The sequence below is a fragment of the Bos indicus x Bos taurus genome, chromosome 19, assembly GCF_003369695.1.
Source record: "Bos indicus x Bos taurus breed Angus x Brahman F1 hybrid chromosome 19, Bos_hybrid_MaternalHap_v2.0, whole genome shotgun sequence".
NCBI classification, from domain to species: Eukaryota; Metazoa; Chordata; class Mammalia; order Artiodactyla; family Bovidae; genus Bos; species Bos indicus x Bos taurus.
In genome coordinates, this window is record NC_040094.1 from 25652964 (window position 1) to 25672560 (window position 19597).

The 19597-nt window shown below is 47.3% G+C and overlaps 1 protein-coding gene across 2 annotated transcripts in view; it reads right to left on the bottom strand.

Moving 5' to 3' along the window:
• Positions 1-9170: 9170 nt before the first annotated feature.
• The window catches only part of ZZEF1 (zinc finger ZZ-type and EF-hand domain containing 1), a 95002-nt gene continuing 84575 nt past the window's right edge, over positions 9171-19597 (bottom strand). The window contains exons 50-55 of one of the 2 annotated variants that reach the window (XM_027519575.1): positions 18940-19108; positions 18679-18777; positions 18094-18259; positions 14086-14239; positions 13490-13561; positions 9171-11737 (exon numbers count right to left, since the gene is read on the bottom strand). In XM_027519575.1, coding sequence (XP_027375376.1) covers positions 11657-11737; positions 13490-13561; positions 14086-14239; positions 18094-18259; positions 18679-18777; positions 18940-19108 — 741 coding nt within the window. In that variant the 3' untranslated portion in view covers positions 9171-11656. The remainder of the gene's footprint in view (positions 11738-13489; positions 13562-14085; positions 14240-18093; positions 18260-18678; positions 18778-18939; positions 19109-19597) is intronic. The other variant, XM_027519576.1, reaches the window with a different exon arrangement.

A 19597-nucleotide genomic window follows, 5' to 3' on the forward strand; every position in this document is an offset into this window, starting at 1 on the left:
ATCGAGCACAGCCATACATAAATGATGTTTGTTTTTTTTAAAAAAAGAATGCTTAAAAAAAACTGCAAGAGGAGGAAAAAATAGCAAAAACAGGTGATTTACATAGTATTATATCGATCCATGTATACTTACCGACATGAAAACGTTCGCAACGTATGACTCTGAGGAAACAAATTAGAGTGTCAACAATGTTTTTGCCTATAGGGAAAATCTCACATTTGCGGTAAAAAACATTGGTCATCTTTGGTGGTGAGATTATGGGAAATTTTATCTTTTTGCTTATCTGTATTTTGAAAAAAATTTTTTACAATAAATGTGTAGCACTTATTAATAAGAAAGGAAAATAAAGAGGTTTTTTTTTTTTTTAAAACAAACATAAAAAAACCCTGTCTATTGTGAGAGCTTGCTTTTTCAAGTTTTGTTTTTAAATTTGTCACAGGGTTTGGCTTTCTGGGCTCCAAGCTGGAATATGCGGCAGGTTTCCTGCTTGGGGAATTGTGTTTTTCCACGTTGCCTGAGAGGCACTGGGAGTTTGGAATAAACAGGAGCTGCCCGTTTCTCATGGAGCCCTGACCCTGGGCAGCGCTTATACCTGGGTCACCATGCCACCCTGGGTGCTGAGTCCCACCCACCAGGCCTCAAGCTTCTATATTTAATTTTACCCTTATCTGCATTAGCTGTTACTCACACAATGTTAATGTCGTGAGACTTTTCCTTAAGGGTAAAAAATAGTTTTCTTATATAAATGGGATTGTTGACATTATTTATAACTCATTTTTTTATTCAGTAATATGTCTGTTTTTATGCCAGTATCCCATTATCTTGAAATTCTGTTGCTTTGCAGTAAATTTTGAAATTGAGTGTGTGATTAATATATATATATAATTGATTATATTCAATGTATATAATCAGTCACATATTCAATATATAACTAATATAATTGATTATTTACATATGATTATATATATATAATAAATTATATTACTATATATTTGTCATGAAAAATCTGAAAATGAAATTAAGAAGCCAATTAAAAAAAGTCTACAGAATCAAGAATAATATAATACTTAGTAAATTTAACAAAAGGAGTGAAAAATTTATCATGTGAAAACCATGAAATGTTGGAAGAAATTAAAGATCTAAACAGACTTTAAAACACTGCATATTCATAGATCAGAAGACATTGCTATTAAGATGGCAATAGCCCCCAAACTGATTCACTTTCATGTAAGTATTATTTAATTTTATATCTATATTGATCTTATATTCTGCAAACTTCCTGAAGTCATTTGTTAAGTGTTAGCAATTTTTTAGTGAATTGTTCATGATTTTCCATATATAAGATCATGTCATCTGCAAATAGAGATAGTTTTACTTCTTCCTTTTCAATCTGCAGTCCTTTTTTGTCCTGCCTTAATTGCCTTGTCTAGAACCTCCAGTCCAATGTTGAGTAGAAGTGGTAAGAGTCGACATCCTTGTGTTCCTCCTGATATCAAGTTGAACCCATCCAGTCTTCCACCAGGAAGTATGATGTTAGTGGGTTTTTCATAGATGCCCCTAGAAGATTTCTTCTATTCCTACTTTGTTGAGTGTTTTAATGAAAGAGTCTTCAGTTCAGTCGCTCAGTCGTTTCTGACTCTTTGCGACCCCATGGATTGCAGCATGCCAGGCTTCCCTGTCTATCACCAACTCCCAGAGCTTTCTCAAACCCATGTCCATTGAGTCAGGTGATGCCATCCAACCATCTCAACTTCTGTCGTCCCCTTCTCCTCCAGCCTTCAATCTTTCCCAGCATTAGGGTCTTTTCCAAGGAGTCAATTCTTTGTATCAGGTGGCCAAAGTATTGAAATTTCAGCTTTAGCATCAGTCCTTCCAATTAATATTCAGGACTGATTTCCTTTAGGATTGACTGGTTTGATCTCCTTGCAGTCCAACGGACTCTCAAGAGTTTTCTCCAACACCACAGTTCAAAAGAAAGAGTGTTGGATTTTGTCAAATACTTTTTCTGTGTCTTTTGATGATCCTGTGGTTTTCATTTTTTATTCTATTGATATGTGCTATGCTAAGTCCCTTCAGTCGTGTCTGACCCTGTGACCTCATGGACTGAAGCCTGCTAGGCTCCTCTGTCCATGGGACTCTCCAGGCAAGAATACTGGAGTGGACTGCCATGCCCTCCTCCAAGGGATCTTCCCCAACCGAGGAATCAAACCCACATCTCTTATGTCTCCCGCCTTGGCAGGCAGGGTCTTTACCACTCGCACACCTGATACGATGAATAGCATTAGCTGATTTTCAGATGTTTTCAGATGTTAAAACAACCTTGTGTTCCTGTGATGGATTCCACTTGCTCATAGTGTATAATTCTTTTATATGATATGGACTTGGTCTGCTAGGATTTTGTTGAGGGCTTCTGAATCTATATTCATCAGTGATATTAACCTATAGTTTTCTTTTTTTTAGCCTATAGTTTTCTTCTCTGGTGCTATCGTCACAATTTTGGTGCTGGTGATACTGGCCTCATAGAATGAGTTGGGAAGTATTCTTTCCTCTTCCATTTTTGGAATAGTTTGTGAAGAATTCTTTGGTTTTAATTCTTCTTTAAATTTTGGTAGAATTCCACAGTGAAGCCATCTGGCCCTGGGCTTTTCTTTGTAAGTAGTGTTTTGATTACTAATTCAATGTTTTGTTAAAGACTTTCTATTTCTGGAAATACTCTGGCGGTCCAGTGGTTAAGACCTGGCACTCTCATTGCCATGGGCCCAAGTTCAATCCTTGTTTGGGGAACTAAGATCCTGTAAGCCACAGCAGTACCAAAAACATTTTTTTTTCCTATTTCTTCCTAAAGGTAGTCTATATCTTTATAGGAATTTATTTGTTTCTTCCAAGTTATCTAATTGATTGGCACACAATTGTTCAGTCTTCCTTTATAATCCATTTTCTTTCTGTAAAGTTGGTAATAATGTTCCTTCTTTCATTTCTGATTCTAGTAATTTGAGGGTTCTTTTTTATTTTCATGGTCAGTTCAGCTAAAGTTTATCAATTTTGTTGATCTTTTCAAAGACCTAGGGTTTGATTTCCTGATTTTTTTTTCTCTCTGCTTTTCTATCTCTATTTCATTTATTTCCACTCCAGTTTTTATTCTGCTTTCTTTAGGCTTAGTTTGCTCTTATTTTACCATTGTCTTAAGGGAGAAGTTAGGTTACAGATTTGAAATCATTCTTCTTTTAATATAGGCTCAAAATTTCTTGTAAGTATGCTTTTTGGTATTTTATTACCTTCATTTTTATTCAATTCATTTTCTAATTTTCATTTTGATTTCTTCTTTGACCCATTGATTATTTAGGAGTATTTTCATATGTTTATGAGTTTCCCAAATTTCTTTCAACAGAATAACTAAGAGACACATTTGTGGGATTTCCTTGATGGTCCAGTGGTTAAGACTCGTGATTCTACTGCAAAGGGTTCAGGTTTGATCCTCGATCTGGGAACTAAGATCCTGCATCCCACTTGGTCCAGAAAAAAAAGAAAGAGAAATTTGTGTACACGTTCTAAGGATACATTCCTGGGTGTGAAAGTGCTGGGCTAAGGGTAAGTATATTCAGCATTTGCTTAGGTCTTACAGAAATGTTGCATCAGTTTGCACACCCACCAGCAATGTGTGAGAGATCAGTATAAGGTAGAATTTTCTAGTTTTCGTGAACCTCCTGGATAAAACAATTGTTTTGAATTACATTTCAGTTATAAATGAGCCTGCACATTTTTTCAAGTATTTTTTGGCAATTGTATTTCTCTCTCTGGAATTTATGTTGATGTGAAGTAGGAATCAAACTTTACTATGCAGGGGGCATGGGTTCGATCACTGGTCGGAGAACTGGGATACCACAGGCCATGTGGTATGGCCAAAAAATTAAAAAAAAACAAAAACAAAAAACAGGCTTTTCAGATCTGCCATCTGTGCTGGAACCGTGGCCCAGAAGATTCAGCACCATCCACCAGACACCAGTCCCTCCCACCAGGAAGTCTACACAAGCCCCTGGATCAAATTAATCCACCAGGGGGCAGACACCAGAAGCAAGAGGAACTACGACCCTGCAGCCTGCGAAAAGGAGACCACTGACACAGAAAGATTCTAGGGGAAGAGATGCAAAGTCCGGCCTGTCTAATACAGTGGCCTGAAAGAGGACCCGTTTTTAGGAATCATCCATGAGGCCTGGAAAAGAAGGCCTCCTCTATGGGCACGATCTGCATAGGAAGCCGGGAGCACATCTGCACTCACTGAAGAACAGACCTGTGCTATTAACTGCTGTAAGGCCCTCCTGGGCGCAGAGACGGTGGCTGACTGCGCTGTGGTCTAGCCAGCCTGTAAGTGCCATGTAGTGAGGTTGGGTGGGAGGGTCCCTGTAGGAACTGGACATCACCACTGTCTATCAGCATGGGGAGAACTGGACCTGGGAGAGACAGTGAGGACTTGGAGCAGGGCTGGTGCAAGGTGCTTTATTTAAAACTTACTGTATTGAAGTACAGTTGATTTAAAATATTGTGTTTATTTCTACTATATGGCAGATATATATAAAAATTACATATAAGCCCAGGTAGCTCAGTGATAAAGAATCCGCCTGCCAATATAGGAGACGCAGGAGACTTGGGTTCAGTCCCTGGGTTGGGAAGATCCCCTGGAGGAGAAAAGGGCAACCCACTCCAGTATTCTTGCCTGGAAAATCTTATGGACAGAGGAGGCTGGTGGTCTACCGTCCATGGGGTCACAAAGAGTCGGATGTGACTGAGCACACACACACACATATACACACATATACACATTCTTTTTCGTATTTTTCCGTTATGGTTTATCGATGAATAGGATGAACACAGTTCCCCATGCTATGCAGCAGGACCTTGCTGCCGATCCATTCTATGTATAATAGTTTGCATCTGCTAACTCCAAACCCCCATCCATCCTGGTGCAAGGTTTTCTAGACGGGAGAAAGGTAGTTCCTGTCCCTTCTGAATCCCAAAGGGCACTTCCTCCCAGTGGGGAACCCCTCTGACTGGTGACAAGAGCTGATCAGTCACCTGTGGAGACTTGGCTGTGCTCTGGCTTCTGCCTGTTCTGCCTTGTCCAGCTGACAAGCCTTGATGAGCTGGCCAGCCCGGCCCTGGCTGTCATGGGGAGGAAGGGAAAGGCCCATGTCCACACCCAGCCTGCCGGGCAAAGGGAGCACAAGGCCCCCAGGCCAGCATGACAGGGTCCACCCGGAAGGGGACTCTCAGGGTCAGGAGGCAGGCTTGGGAAGGTCAACTGGCCACCCTCTCAGGAGGGTCTCTCTCCATGGCCTGTCTCAGCGAAGGAGAATTTTGTCATGAAAGCTTCCTTACAACTCATTTTTTCAAATAATTTGCCGGTAAATTAGAAATATGTCACCCACCTCCCATTACAACTGAGTTTGCTCGGCTCTCCACACATTTCTATCCATGTTTGCCTTATGTAATTTCTGGTGGGATTTGGTACAGAAACCTGTTTTAATTACAAATTACAGTCTTTATCCACAGAAAATATTGATCCATAAAGTGACATTTGGTCCAGTTTAATTTTTTTTTTTTGTTTTGAGTTGCATTGCCTGACCCTAAGTGACCCTGATTTGCTGTTTACATCTGCTTGATATACTTGTCCTCATTCTTTTCCAGGCAACCTTTTCGTTTTCAGATTGGTTGTTGGGGGATGTTTCTCTTCACTTCTGTGTGGGAGATGTCTACACTCGCTAGTGGATGAGGGCCACGCTGCCTGACCAGGGAGCTGAGCAGCCGAGCAGGTGTGCCAGTGCGACCCCTGGAGCACCTGTGTGGGGTTCTCCCGGCACATCTCCTGCCCAGGTGTCATGGATGCTGTGCTGGGCCCACAGCCTGCGAATTCAGGGTCTCCCAGGTAGCTTTGTAAACATGAAGTTAGATTATGGCTAGAAAACATCAGTTAACAACACAGGGAAGAGTCCCATGAAGAGACAGTGACAGGCTCTCAGCGCTGGGCAGTCAGTGGCGGGCAGTGGTCAGGTTGGGAAGGAGAGGAGAATCATCACTTGGTTCTTAACCTTCACCTTCGTGAAAGCCCAAGAGGGAAGCAGAACAGGGGAGGGAGAGGGAGGGGTAGGGAGAGACAGACTGACCCGGAATCTAGCTTTGCCCAGAGCCAGGTGCAACTCTTGGACTTTTTCAGGTTTGTTAAGTCAATAAATTCTCTTTTTAAAATTAAGTTAGTTTGGAGTGGCTTTAACTTGTTACTGAAGAAATCCCAGTAAATCCAGGGCAGTGCCTCCAAACTGAGTTCAGAACTTCACTGAGAAGGAGCAAGGCTCCGTTCAGCACCAAGAATCCCTAGAAAGGAGAAGAATAACTTGCCAATGTTTGCAGCTTAATGCCATCCGTGGCTTGACTGGACACTGTCCGGGGTCTCTCCAATTTTATGTCAGGAATTTTTATGTATTTGCTTTTCCATATATCATTCATATGGTATGTGATGAGACAGAACAACATTTTTTCCAACTATTGGAGCCAAATTGTTGCCTAAATTTGGGTCAGAATTTTTCAGCTCCAAAACAAACATTTTCTCTCATTCTCTCTCTCACACATATACACGTCTGGAGGCTAGTGATTCTAGGGCTCATGCCCAGTGTAACTAAGAGGTCAGGCTTTTCCTTCTGCCCCTTGTTTCTGCCCGTGGCAGCAGGGCGCTGCCTGAGTGCCAAGCATGGTGCCCTCTCTCCACAAAGGGAATAAGTAGAGGCTGGGGCAAAATCCCTTCCTCTCCCTGCAGGCTTCAGCTGAATTCTCTTCAGCCTGACTGGGTCACACAGCCACCCTGGCTGCAGGAGGGGCTGGCAAAGTGAACATTCAGCAAATAGAAATGAGATTACCGAGAGGGACTCAAACCAATCGTGACTCTCCTCAGGAGTGAGTGGAAGGTCCTTTCTTGAGATTAAAGCATCACCAGTCATCACCTGCAACAAAATTGGATTCTGTTAGCAGGGAAGGGAAGTGGGTGAGACAAGGTCGTGAGTGACAGACACGGCATCACCATAAGGGGTGCACAGGGCCATGTTTACGTATGGCCTCAATCTGGAGGCTGGGTTATTTATTTTTTAATAGAAACTTACCATTTTAAATAAAACATGGTCTGGAGAATCTAGTATATGAAAACACAACACTGGGGACTTAAAATTCTTAAAAATAACAGAATTTAAAGCAGGAACTTGGGTTTTTAACCAGTGGTTTATTTAAAGCACGGATACCTAGCACGCTTCTGACTGGTTCATGAACTTATTTATTGAATGAATGAGCGAGTGCCTGCCATGGGGACAGCTTGGGGGCTGGGCGTTAGGAGAACTGGGCTGGTCTACTTCCTGTGCAATTTCAAGATGACCTCTCACAGCTTCTCATTCTTTCTCAAATGAAGAGGCTCATCTGGTTGATCTGTTTCTCTTCCGTTCTGAAAGGCTTGAGTTCAAGTTGCTTTTGACCTCTGTGACCTTCTATTGTTTGTGCTTTGTCACTGAGTCTTGTCCGACTCTTTACAACCCTTTGGACTGTAGCCTGCCAGGCTCCTCTGACTATGGGATTCTCCAGGCAAGAATGCTGGAGTGGGTTGCCACGCCCTCCTCCAGGGAATCTTTCCAACCCAGGGATTGAACCCAGCCAGGTCTCCCTCATTGCAGGCGGATTCTTTACCATCTGAGCCACCAGGGAAGCCCAAGAATACTGGAGAGGGTAGCCTATCCCTTCTCCAGGGGAACTTCCCACCCAGGAATTGAACTGGGGTCTTGTGCGTTGCAGGCAGACTCTTTACCAGCTGAGCTCCCCAGGAAGCCCTGTTGTGTGCTCATAAGCTAATCTCTGCAGCCTCCTCTCTAGCCTAGCTGAGGCTCAGACAGATAGAGCACAACACAGGCTCCTGGGGCCAACTTTAAAGACTCAATGAATAAATGTTGCTCAGGCAATACCACCTGAATATCAGGCCTGAATATTCATTGGAAGGGCTGATGCTGAAGCTGAAACTCCAGTACTTTGGCCACCTGGTACGAAGAACTGACTCCTTGGAAAAGACCCTGATGCTGGGAAAGACTGAAGGCAGGAGGAGAAGGGGATGACAGAGGATGAGATGGTTGGATGGCATCATCAGCTCAATGGACATGAGTTTGAGCAAGCTCTGGGAGTTGGTGATGGACAGGGAAGCCTGGCGTGCTACAGTCCATGGGGTCGCAAAGTCGGGCACGACTGAGCGACTGGACTGAGGCAACACTGCAGGATGTGAGAGGTCCAAGGTGTCACCAACAGCCCTAGAGGGGGGACTCGGGGGCTGCGAAGACCTTGGGAGCACCAGTTCTGCTGAGCCTCACGCTGATCCAGTTTTCTCTGGCCTCAGGGATGATGAGGGTCGAGGTTGGGTCTTGGGTCCTGTCCCTGGATTCCTCAGAAGGCAGCCTGGGGGCTTTCGGGGGACATGTCAGCTGCTTTCAGACCAAAACAGATGGGCCTGGAAGGTTGGTTAAGTCCAGCCCCCACCAGTTTCTCTTCTCTAATTCATGAGACAGCCCTCAACACCAGGAAAGTGGCTGAAGAGGCGGCAGAGTGGTAAGCGGCAGACCAGTGACCTGAAGGAGTAAGAAGCTCGAGACCCCAGGACGGGCAGACATTGGCCTGGTGTTGAGTCAGAAGCAGGTCCAGAGGCAGGCAAGGAGGAAGCCAGGCCCCGGAAAGGTAGCAGACCTGTGATCAGACCACCTCTGCCCTCCTCCCTCGGCTGGCAACACACATGCCCTGTGAGCTACTAAGAGGTGAAGGAAGCCTGGGATGGGGTTGGGGTGTGTGTCTGGAGAGGAGGTGACTGGGGTGAGTGTGTATGTGTGTGTGCATGCAGACCTCTGAGTGGCTGTGCACAGTGACAGGCCCAGGGAGCAGGGTCTGAGGATAAGACCCCAGAGCACAGACCCAGGGGAGGGGCAGGAGGAGCTACTGGAGGGGGGGTGGGAGCTAAGAACCTTTCTGATTCCTTCCTACCCCAAGGCCTTGGGATTCTAGAAATTCCATCAGTACGGACTTGGTAGAAACTCCAAGCATCATCTTCATAAGCAAGGCAGAAGGAGGCAAGGAAAGGGAAAATAAGAAAAGCCCACACACAAGAGTACCTTTTTATATAGAATTTGTACAATATATTTCTCTTCATTTGCATATTTTACCCACAACTTAACATCCTTTTTACAGGCTGAACTTACTCAGCTGATATAATCAAAATTCTTTCTTTCAACCAAATAAGAAAAATTCAAAATCGTAAACCCGTAAGAAAACAAATTAAAAACGATGATGAAAATAAGTCACTCCCTGTAAGGAACAGCGTCTGTCTGTACAATATACATGGTTTGGAACAGATTTCTTTATAGATTAGGCACATGTTTCCACAACACCTTCATTCCTGCCAGTCCCACCTCACTCCAGGCAGTCCCGCCTCCTAGGAAGGATCAGAGGGATGTCGGTCTGGATGGAAATCACTTTCGGATACTGCTGGCCCGGCTGTGGACCAGGGGAGTGGGCCTGGCTCAGCAGCGCCACCCAGTGGCTGGTAGCAGAGGCGATGGGAGGCAGGGTGCTGGCAGGAGAGCAGCAGTTGTGGGTGAAGGGAAAACCGAGGCTTATTCTATGCAAACTGAATACAGAGAGATCAGAATAGCAGGGGCGGTGTACACAGAGAAGCTCTGAGGAGTTCAGCGTTTTATTTACACTTTTATCTCCCTAGTGGGAGGATGGAGGGCAAAGCCAATGGCTGCTGCCATGAGGGGTATGACCCCCTGCAGCTGCTGCCAGTCTGGGAGGTTAGGGGGGAGCATGGTGAGGGTAAGCAGTGAGTACACCATCTCTGCATCAGTGAGCCCGAGGCTATGGCAGGGACCTCTCCTCCAAAGCACGGTGATCTCTCTGATTTCCCTTGTCACTGGGAGACAGCCACCTGGGGCTGGGCGGTATGGAGCCTGGGACCTTCTTTGGGGATGCCAGCAAAGCAAAAGGTGAGAAAGGGGTTTCTACCAAGCCAGCAGTGCTCATCTACTCACACCCCAACACCACGGGAGACTGGGCCAGGCCCGGGCTGTGCCCGCGTCAGGGTCTTCTTGGGCTTTCAGTCACCAAGCCTCAGGTCCTGTTCTGTCTCTGCCTCTTGTGAATTCTCCCTTCCATAATGGCTCCACCTGCCGCTTGGGGCTGGGCCAAGAATCCAATCTAGGGCTGCAGAAGGTTGCAGCACCTCAGCTTCCTGACCCAGAATGCGGAAGTGCTCCAGCAATAAGGGGATTCCAGGACCCGCAGCCTTGGGCTCTGCAGAGGGGGGGCTTCCGGGGCCGTGGCATGCGGATCTGCTCAATCCCGCCCGGCTATGATGAGCCTTCCGTGGGTTTGGCCTTGTATGAGGGGCAACATGCTTGGGCCCAGATCCCCACCCTTAAGAAGCAGCTGGCTCTATGGTGCTTCAAGTGACGAGTCCCACTGAGGCTTTGTCCACGGGCCACTTGCCAACCTAGCCTCACACTCCAAAGCATGGCTTTGGAAAGAGGATAATCATCAGCACTTCAGGGCAAGACTACCACCACAGAAAGGAAAGTGGAAAACAGCATTCATTAGAACTGATGTAGTTATTGCTAGAGACAGGTGACAGCTGGATAACCATGGGAGGTCCCAGAGGCGGACGTGATGGATTATGACGACCGTGGAGCAGAAATACAATCGTGTGGTTTTTTTGTTTGTTTGACTTCTAAAGTAAGATCTCCTCTGATAACACTTTGAGTCTTTGGGTACAGACGCTGAAGAGTATTCTTCAAGATCTGCTCCTTCACACAAAGCAGTGTGTCCCCCTGAATGACCGATCTCCTGGTCGTGCCCCCCGAGGCCCTCTCAAGGGAGTCAGTGTGGTTCTCTCTAAAAACGTGAGCTGGAAACTGAAATACGTGTTAAAACAACAACTAAAACAACGCGGCTGAGCTGGGAGCCGTGCACAGTGGACGTGCGTGGCGGCCTGCTGGCTGTTCCCAAGGGCACTTCTTCTCACCAAGGAGTTCTCTGGGACGGCCGAGGCTACGCAGAGGCCAGCGTGGCAGCAGGTCCTGTATTGAATGGTGGGGACCGGGTGGGGGCCGGGCTCTCACTGGTTTTGGTTTAGACGACCCGGTCTCAAGAAGCAAAAGCGAAAGAAGAGCTCCCGGGCCAGGCTGCTGCTGAAGGTCCTGCTGAGAAACGTGGGTCCGGGCAGACCCTGTCGTCCCCTGAAGGGCAAGTGCAGGCAGTTCCAGTTCAATGGAGACAGAGCCCTTCCCAGAGAGGCGGTGGCCTTGTCTTCAGGGGCCGTAGCCTCTGAACAACATTCCCAAAGGCCTGCAGCTGGCGCTTTCTGAATGATTTCGCATCGCTCTGCTTATTCTCACGTGCTATGGGACGCGCAGGTGCCTCGCTGTGATACAGGACGTTCTCGGAGACGTGGCTGCTTGGCATTCTAGTCGGGGTGGAAGGGGGGAGCTCAAGGAGAGCCGGGCACCGATGCCACGGGAATCTTCCCGAATGAGTGCAGGCATCTGCTCTAAGATCCTCGTGGACAGATTAGCGAGTTCCATGCACACCACACCAAGGGCTAACACTCAACGTTCCAGAGGCGGGTGGCCTTGTTCGGGTAGTTGATGGCCAGGCTGATAGCAGCAATGTTCTGCAGAGCCTGTGGAGGGAGAGAGTCATTACCATGGTCGGGAAACTCGTCACCTTCTGGGTCATTAAGTGCTGACAGAACAAGACTGGCAGCTGAGCCCTGGAGGGGTGCAGGGGAGAGGCAGATGCAGGCCAGGTGTGGTACCCCTCACCCAGGGGGCCACAGTCTAGAGGGAAAGAAGCAGCGATCAAGACACATGGAAACTCCACAGGCAGGTAGAGTGCTCACTGCCCCGAGAGGGGAGCAGGGGCCGCGCTGGGGCTCAGAGGACACCTCGGGGGCGGGGGAGCTGGGAAAGCTCCAGGAAGGGGGACAGCAACATAGAAGTGTCGACAGGGAGAGACAGCCAGCGGCGGGGCCCCAGAGGCAGTGCTGGGAGGGCAGCCGCCCCAGAGCCAGGCCAGGCTTCGTCTCCAAGCCAAGGCAGCAGGAAGAGGAGGGCGCGGATGGGGAAGAAGGGGTGGAGGCCAGGAGAAGGAGCAGAGCACTGGTCCAGCAGGGTGGACTGGCTGGAGGGAAGCGAGGAGAGAATGAGGGTTAGAGACGAACACCAGGAGAGGCGGGGGAGGAGCCAAGGATGTTAAGCTTTCGGCGCCACGACCGTCAGATGTCAGGACTGCACCGTGTGCTGCGACTCCGCGAGCTGCAGTGGCAGCGCCGGCAGGCAGCTGACCATTCACACAGACCCCTCTGTAGTGGACTAGGGGTGCCCACTTTTCTAAGCCGCACACTGACCCTTTCGTGAAGGAGGACGAAGCTACAGTTTGAGAAAACCTGCCAGGAAGAGAGTGCAGGGCTCTGGCCGGGAGTCCCAGCTGGATGGAGACCTCCTCGAGTGAGACCCCGGGCACACCTCTCCCCTCCTGGAGCCTCAGCGTCCCCACCTGTCCACTGTGGACGCAGACTGCACGCTCTACCATATCCAAGGGCTCTGAGCCAGGGTCTCACCATGGAGTCTGGGGCCTGGGAGCTCCCGAGACCCGTCCAGAGGCTCTGCACGGTGAAAACCCTTCTCGCAATAAAACCATGACACTACTCTGCTTTTCTCCCTTTCACACTCTCGCGCACGCACGGTGGTGCGCTCCGCGGGTTACTGTGTGGCAGCACAGCCACCGGAAGCAGAAGCAGCTCCGTGAAGCCGCTGTCTCCCATGAAGGCAGACAGTGAAGGGAGCTGCAGAAACGGAAGCCAGCGCTGCCCTTCTCCACACGGTTTTGTCTTGAAAAATACAGTCGGTTTTCACAACTGTGATGCTAAATATAATGAGATGATTATTTTTAAAAATAAATCGACAAATAAGTGTTTAATATTTCAACTTCTAACTTAAATGTCTAAATTTAAAATATACTTTCTAACAGTATATATCAATCTCTATAATGCACATAAACACAAGCTTTTGGGGATCCTCAGTAATTCAAAAGTGGAAAGGGGCCCTGAGGCCCAACAGCTGTCAGAGGAGTTCTCCTACTAGGGAAGAAAGTTATATCCAAAAATACCTGAAATCTAACTCTATGGAAACTTTAGGGATTAGCCAAACTATAAATTTAAGGCACTGGTTGTTTTGGTTTCAAAGACACAAATTCTTGCTAGTGTCTCCTGACCCTACGGTTTACCGTGAACGACACTGATAAATGGGGCTCGGCTGCTGTCTGTGACACCAGCAGGAAGTGGCTGACTGGGAACAGAGCTCCGTGTAAACCCGGGGTGGAGCCTGCACCGGGGCGCGGGGGGAGGGGGGGGCGGGCGGGGAGAAGGCGGTACCTGCGCGGCGCAGCGGAGAAGGTGGTCATCAGTGGTTAAGGCCAGCAGGTAGTCCTGCAGCAGGCCGAGCTCCTGCGGAGAGAGCAGGGTGCAGCGATCAGAGGCCACCTCCCGGGGATGACGCCCACCCACGACCCAGGACCACAGGAGCCTCAGTGGGACATGGCTGCTCGCTCTGCCGGGCACCTCACCGCCCACCTTCCTTGGGTGCCTCAGAAGGAGTGGGATGGGGGAGCCACGTGTCCGGACTCATCTGCAGCCTACTCACTATAAACCCAGGGGATAGGCCAGAGAGCTCTGAAAGGCCCTTTCAGCTCTCCTAGTCAATAAGTCTATTGTGCTGAGGCGGGGAAGAAAAGGAGGAAGAAAACAGCCCGTTGGTTTGTTTTCCCAAACTCATTGCTGTCAAGGGCTGTTTCCCTCTTTGGCATCAGGCCTGAGCAAACAATCTCAGGGCGGACCCGGCTCCCTGGGGTGGGGGAGAGGGGAACCGCGGGCGCCCATCTCCCTGCAGTCCCATTTCCCTGCGTAGTTCTGCCAGGACCCCAGTGACACCCCAGGGCTCCCAGCGGGGGGGCAGAAGCACAGACCCTCACCTGGGCACGGTTCTCGGTGACAAAGAAGAGCTCCGTGAGCGCGCGATGCAGGGGCAGGAGGATGCCGGCCTGGGTCACGTCCTCAAACAGGCTGTACTCCATCTGGGTAAAGAGCTGCCACAGGGGCTTCAACAGCGTGAGGTCACAGAGGTCGCTGTGGGAGGAGGGGCGCAGTTTCCTGGGGTCATGCCCGCCGATGTCAGACAGAACTGCAGTTCTGAGGCTCCTTGCCACCCTGACATCTAGTAAAGTCAGGCCAAGCCAGTCCCAATTACCCGCCCCCACCCCCTGCTGCTGCTAAGTCACTTCAGTCGTGTCCGACTCTGTGTGACCCCATAGACGGCAGCCCACGAGGCTCCCCCGTCCCTGGGATTCTCCAGGCAAGAACACTGGAGTGGGTTGCCATTTCCTTCTTTAATGCAGGAAAGTGAAAAGTGAGAGTGAAGTCGCTCAGCCGTGTCCGACTCTTAGCGACCCCATGGACTGCAGCCCACCAGGCTCCTCCGTCCATGGGATTTTCCAGGCAAGAGTACTGGAGTGGGTTGCCATTGCCTTCTCCCCCCACCCCCTAAGCAGTCACAAATAGTTGCCAATGGCAAATAAGAAAAGGGGCAGAATCTCAACTTCAAACCAGAACTCCAGGGACAAGGAGACACTCCAGCACATTCACACAAATCAACTTTATGGATCTTTAAATATGGTTGTTAAGAACTTCAATGACAGCAGAAAAAAACCTCCAGATAAATGTTAAGTAGAAAAGACCAAGGTACGCAACATAAAATTGCAAAAAATTTTTAAAATGCACGTGTAGTACTGTGTGACCATATTAAAAAAATCATAAATAAACACACCAAAAATCTTATCAGTGGCTGTCCCTGTCAGTTTTCTAGATTTTCTATAATGTTCACAGTTTTAAATAATCAGAAAGGAAAAAAATATCTGATTTAAAAGATAATGGCAACCATTGTTATGATCTTAAGCTCATAAAATAAGAAATATGCTTATAAAGTTGCTCAGGACAGAAATCTTTCTATGTAAAGCAGAGTCCTCCTCACTAGACAGATGCCTCTTGCGCCTGCACTGATGTTTTTTACTCAGAGGAAGATTGTACTTTAACTCCAGTTCAAAGTCCTTCCGAGGACACACATTATGATTTCTTGGACATGATTTTATACATTTATAATCTACAATGTTGCCTTTTCTTTTTAATATATGATTTTTAAAAGACTCCTGATTATACATTTAAGTGTGATCCTGGAGCGAATCACTCTCTCCCAGAGGAATAAGACTTCATAAAGTAAACCAATGGGAAAAAGTGGTTTGATTTAAAGAGACGGCTTCACAGTTGAGTTTTCAGGACAGCACTGGAGCGGGAAGGAAAAGGTGCCTGCAAACTCATGCCTGCGGCAGAACTCAGGCTGTCATTCTGTGGCCACCTGGCCCCTGGGGACTGCCTTTCCCCTCTGCCCGCTCCAATCTCGGCCCCTGGGATCAAAGGGCTAAGGGAGTGTCCTTAAGGGAAGGAGGGCTGGCGATGGCCAGCACACTGCAGAAATGTACCCACAATGCAGCCAGGAAGGGCCCTCCAGTCTGATGACAGGAGAGATGGGACACATGCTTCATACACATCACACTGTACTCAAAAATCAACTCAAAAATGGATTAAAACCTTGGAGGTTAAGACCTGAAACTGTAAAACTCCTAGAAGACATAGGCTGTAAGCTCCTTGACACTGGTTTTGGCAATGATTTTTTTTTTTTGGATTTGACATCAAAAGCAAAAATAAACAAGTGGGACTACATCAAAATAAAAGGGCTTCTTCACAGCAAGGAAAACAATCAACAGTACGAGACAGCAAAAGAGACACTGATGTATAGATCAGTCTTATGGACTCTGTGGGAGAGGGAGAGGGTGGGAAGATTTGGGAGAATGGCATTGAAACATGTATAATATCATGTATGAAACGAGTCGCCAGTCCAGGTTCGATGCACGATACTGGATGCTTGGGGCTGGTGCACTGGGACGACCCAGAGGGAGGGTATGGGGAGGGAGGAGGGAGGAGGGTTCAGGATGGGGAGCACGGGTATACCTGTGGCGGATTCATTTCGATATATGGCAAAACTAATACAATACTGTAAAGTTTAAAAATAAAATTTAAAACTTTTGAATTAAAAAAAAAAATAAATAAAATATGTTTTTGGCCAAAAAAAAAAACAATCAACAGAGTGAAAAGGCATCCTATGCGCCAGGAGAAAGTATTTGCAAGTCATATATCTGACAAGCAGTTAATATCCAAAATACACAAGGAACTCATTCAACTCAATAGCAAAAAAGAAAAAAGAAAAAAATAGGCAAAGGACCTAAAGAGACGTCTTTCCGAAGAAAGCATACAGATGGCCAGAGGAACATGACAAGGTGCTCGATATCACTAACCATCGGGGAAATGCAAATCAAAACCACAGTGGGCATCACCTCACCTGTGTTAGGACTGCTTCCACCCAAAAGATAAGAGACAACAAAAGCCAGCGAGGAGGCAGAGCAAAAGGAGAACCCTTGTACACTGGTGGCGGGAATGTAAATTGGTACAATTTGAAAAACAGTATGGAGGTCCCTCAAGAAACTCAAGGACTACCAGATGATCCAGCCATACCACCTCTGAGTATATCCAAAATAAATGAAATCACTGTGTCAGAGATTATCAGTACGCCAACATTCATTGCATTATTCCTAATAGCCACATGTCTGGAAATAATGTCTCCTGACGGATGAATGGATAAAGAAAATGTGGTGTGTACATACACAATGAAATATAATTGAGCTATGAGAAAGAAGGAAATCCTGTTATCTCCAACAACATAGATGAGCCTGGAGGGCATTACGCCAAGTGAAGTAAGCTAGATAAAGGAAGACAAATACCGCATGGTATCGCTTTTATGTGGAATCCAAAACCAGTCAAACCTGTAGAAACAGAGTTAGAGTGGTGGTTGCCAGTGGCTGGGACATGTGGGAAACGGGGAAAGGCTGGTAGAAGGGCAGACACTTTTAGTTGTAAGATGAATGAAGTCTGAGGATCTATTATACACCTGGTGACTGTAGCTGAGAACAGTATAACACCATAACACAGGAGAAATTTGCTGAGAAGCACACTGCAGACAGAGGGTGAAATTGAAGTGTCCTCATATACCACAAAGAAGGTACACCTGTAAGGTGACGGACGTTAGTTACCTTGATTGTGGGAATCCTTTCACAACGTACTGATATAAAGAATATCAAGTCATCATATTCTACACTTTTAATACACTACAATTTCATCTGTCAATTACACTTCAGTAAAGCTGGGGGGTGGGAGGAAAAACTAAACTAAGTCGAAAATTTACATGGACATGCAGGGTCAAGTAGCATCTTCAAGACAATCTTGAAGATGAAGAACCAGGTTGAAGACTTTATACTGCCAGATATGTAAATTTGCTGTAAAACTATAATATATAAGACAGTGTGATACTGGCACAAAGATAACCAAAAAGACCACTGGAACACAAGCAATCAGGGATGGATCCGTGTGTACAAGGACACCTTTCTGTGACAAAGATGGCACTGGAGTGTGTGAGGGGAAAGAGGGGCTTTAGAGTCAAATGGAGATCCATACAAGAAAAAAAAAAGAGAAAAAAAATGTGTGTAAGAGAAGCTTAATTCTATCCTTCAGTGCATATCCTTTAGTGCATATTCTATGCACTAAAATTCATTCCACGTGGATTGTTGATCTCAATATAGAAGAAAAAATAATTAAGCTTCACCTTCATGACCCCAAGGTCAAGTGAGGCAAAAATTTCCTAAACAGGACAATGAAAGCTCTGTCATAAAGGAAACAGGTGAACTGGAAGACACTAAAATCAGAAACTTCTTTTCATCAAAGACACCACTAACAGAGAGAATGGCAAGCCCCGAAGTGGGGGAGATATTTGCAATACAGATACCCAGCCAAGGAATCGAATCCGGAAGGCAGCTTACCTGTGGGTACAGCATCGCACGATCCTCAGAAGCAGGTGGATGGCTTTCAACCGTTGATGACCAGTCTGGCGACAGGCCACACCCACCAGCCATTCCCAAATTTTGGCCAACGGGAGGTATGGCACAACTCTTTCTTCTGACAGCATCTGCTTCAAGATCTCGAATCCTGGCAACCCCCACAAAACAGATATTTTAAAAAAGACATAAACTGCTCAAGTTTTAATAAATAGGATGAAACCACTATGATCATTTCAATTTTGCCTAAAATTATGCCTTATGGAAAAGCAACATGGGAACATTTTCAGTTCTTCCTTTTTTGCAAAATATCCTGGTGAATTCTAAGAGAACCAGCATCTTTCCCTGGTCCTGACAGGTAGCTCCTCTTTCTGGCCATAGAGAAGTTACAACCTCCCAATTCTAGTACATTCACAAGTGACGCGCGTGGGGCTTGTCAGAAAAATTCTTTGAAGTCTCACAGAAAGGTATCCGCTTTGATTTTAGCGAAGACCAGTGACTTGACAGCACCGACACCCACAGGGTGCCCTGGGTAGGGAGAGCATATGAATGGAGGGCCAGCGCACACACCTGTCTGGAATCGCCCCAGGTGTCCGGCCGTCACGGTGAATCTGTAGCCCCACTCGGTGTTGCTCATGTCAGAGGTGAAGCGGTAATACAGAGTGTCTCCTGGGCACACAAGAAGCACAGACAGGTCAGGACACTGCAGACAGGGAAAGGCCCGTGAGGACTTCCCACTAAACAGATAAAGCCCAGTTCCAAATCCTTCAACAATCTCCCTTCTCAGTACTTAGCATTACGAGTCTGTATTATTTGGTATTTCTTTACTACCTGGAAGCTCAAAATCTTTCCACTTCTGTTGAGACCCACTGAAATTGTGTCGGTCCTGCTGGAAGTCACTGCTGCTGGACATGGCTAGCTCGTCACAGCCTTCCTCTGTGTTGCACTGAGGGTCGAATTTGATTGAGAGGTAGATGGCACCAGGAATGTGAACTTTGTCCTAGGAGGGGATACAAGGACACGCCGTCGTCATTGGTCACTGGACAGTTCCTGAGGGCTTCCTCAGGCCATGTCCTGCAGTCAGAACTCTGCCTGAAGAAGCAGTGAGTCAGGGCCTCCGCCTCCAGGAGCTCTGGGCCCGGCTAGGCGGGGAGGATGCACGTGGGCTACCAACACGGCAGGAAAAACACTGTGCGGCCTGGGGCACAGCTCGGAGGAGGGGAGGCAAGGGCAGAAAACGTCCCAGGGAAGGGGTGCCCTGGTTGCTGTGCAACTGAGGATGGGAGAGGACTGTCAGTGAGGAAGGAATGGAGCCAGCAGCGAGACACGAGCACATGGGGATGCGTTTCAGGCAAAGGAGACAGCACCGGAAAGCCTGAAGTGTCCAGGGGACAGCAGTGAGCTTGAGGCGTCTGAGGTAATGGGTGAGCTTCGCATGCGCACGTGCTAAGGAGATGCGGAGGGGGTGACGTGACCCTGCAGAGGCTGG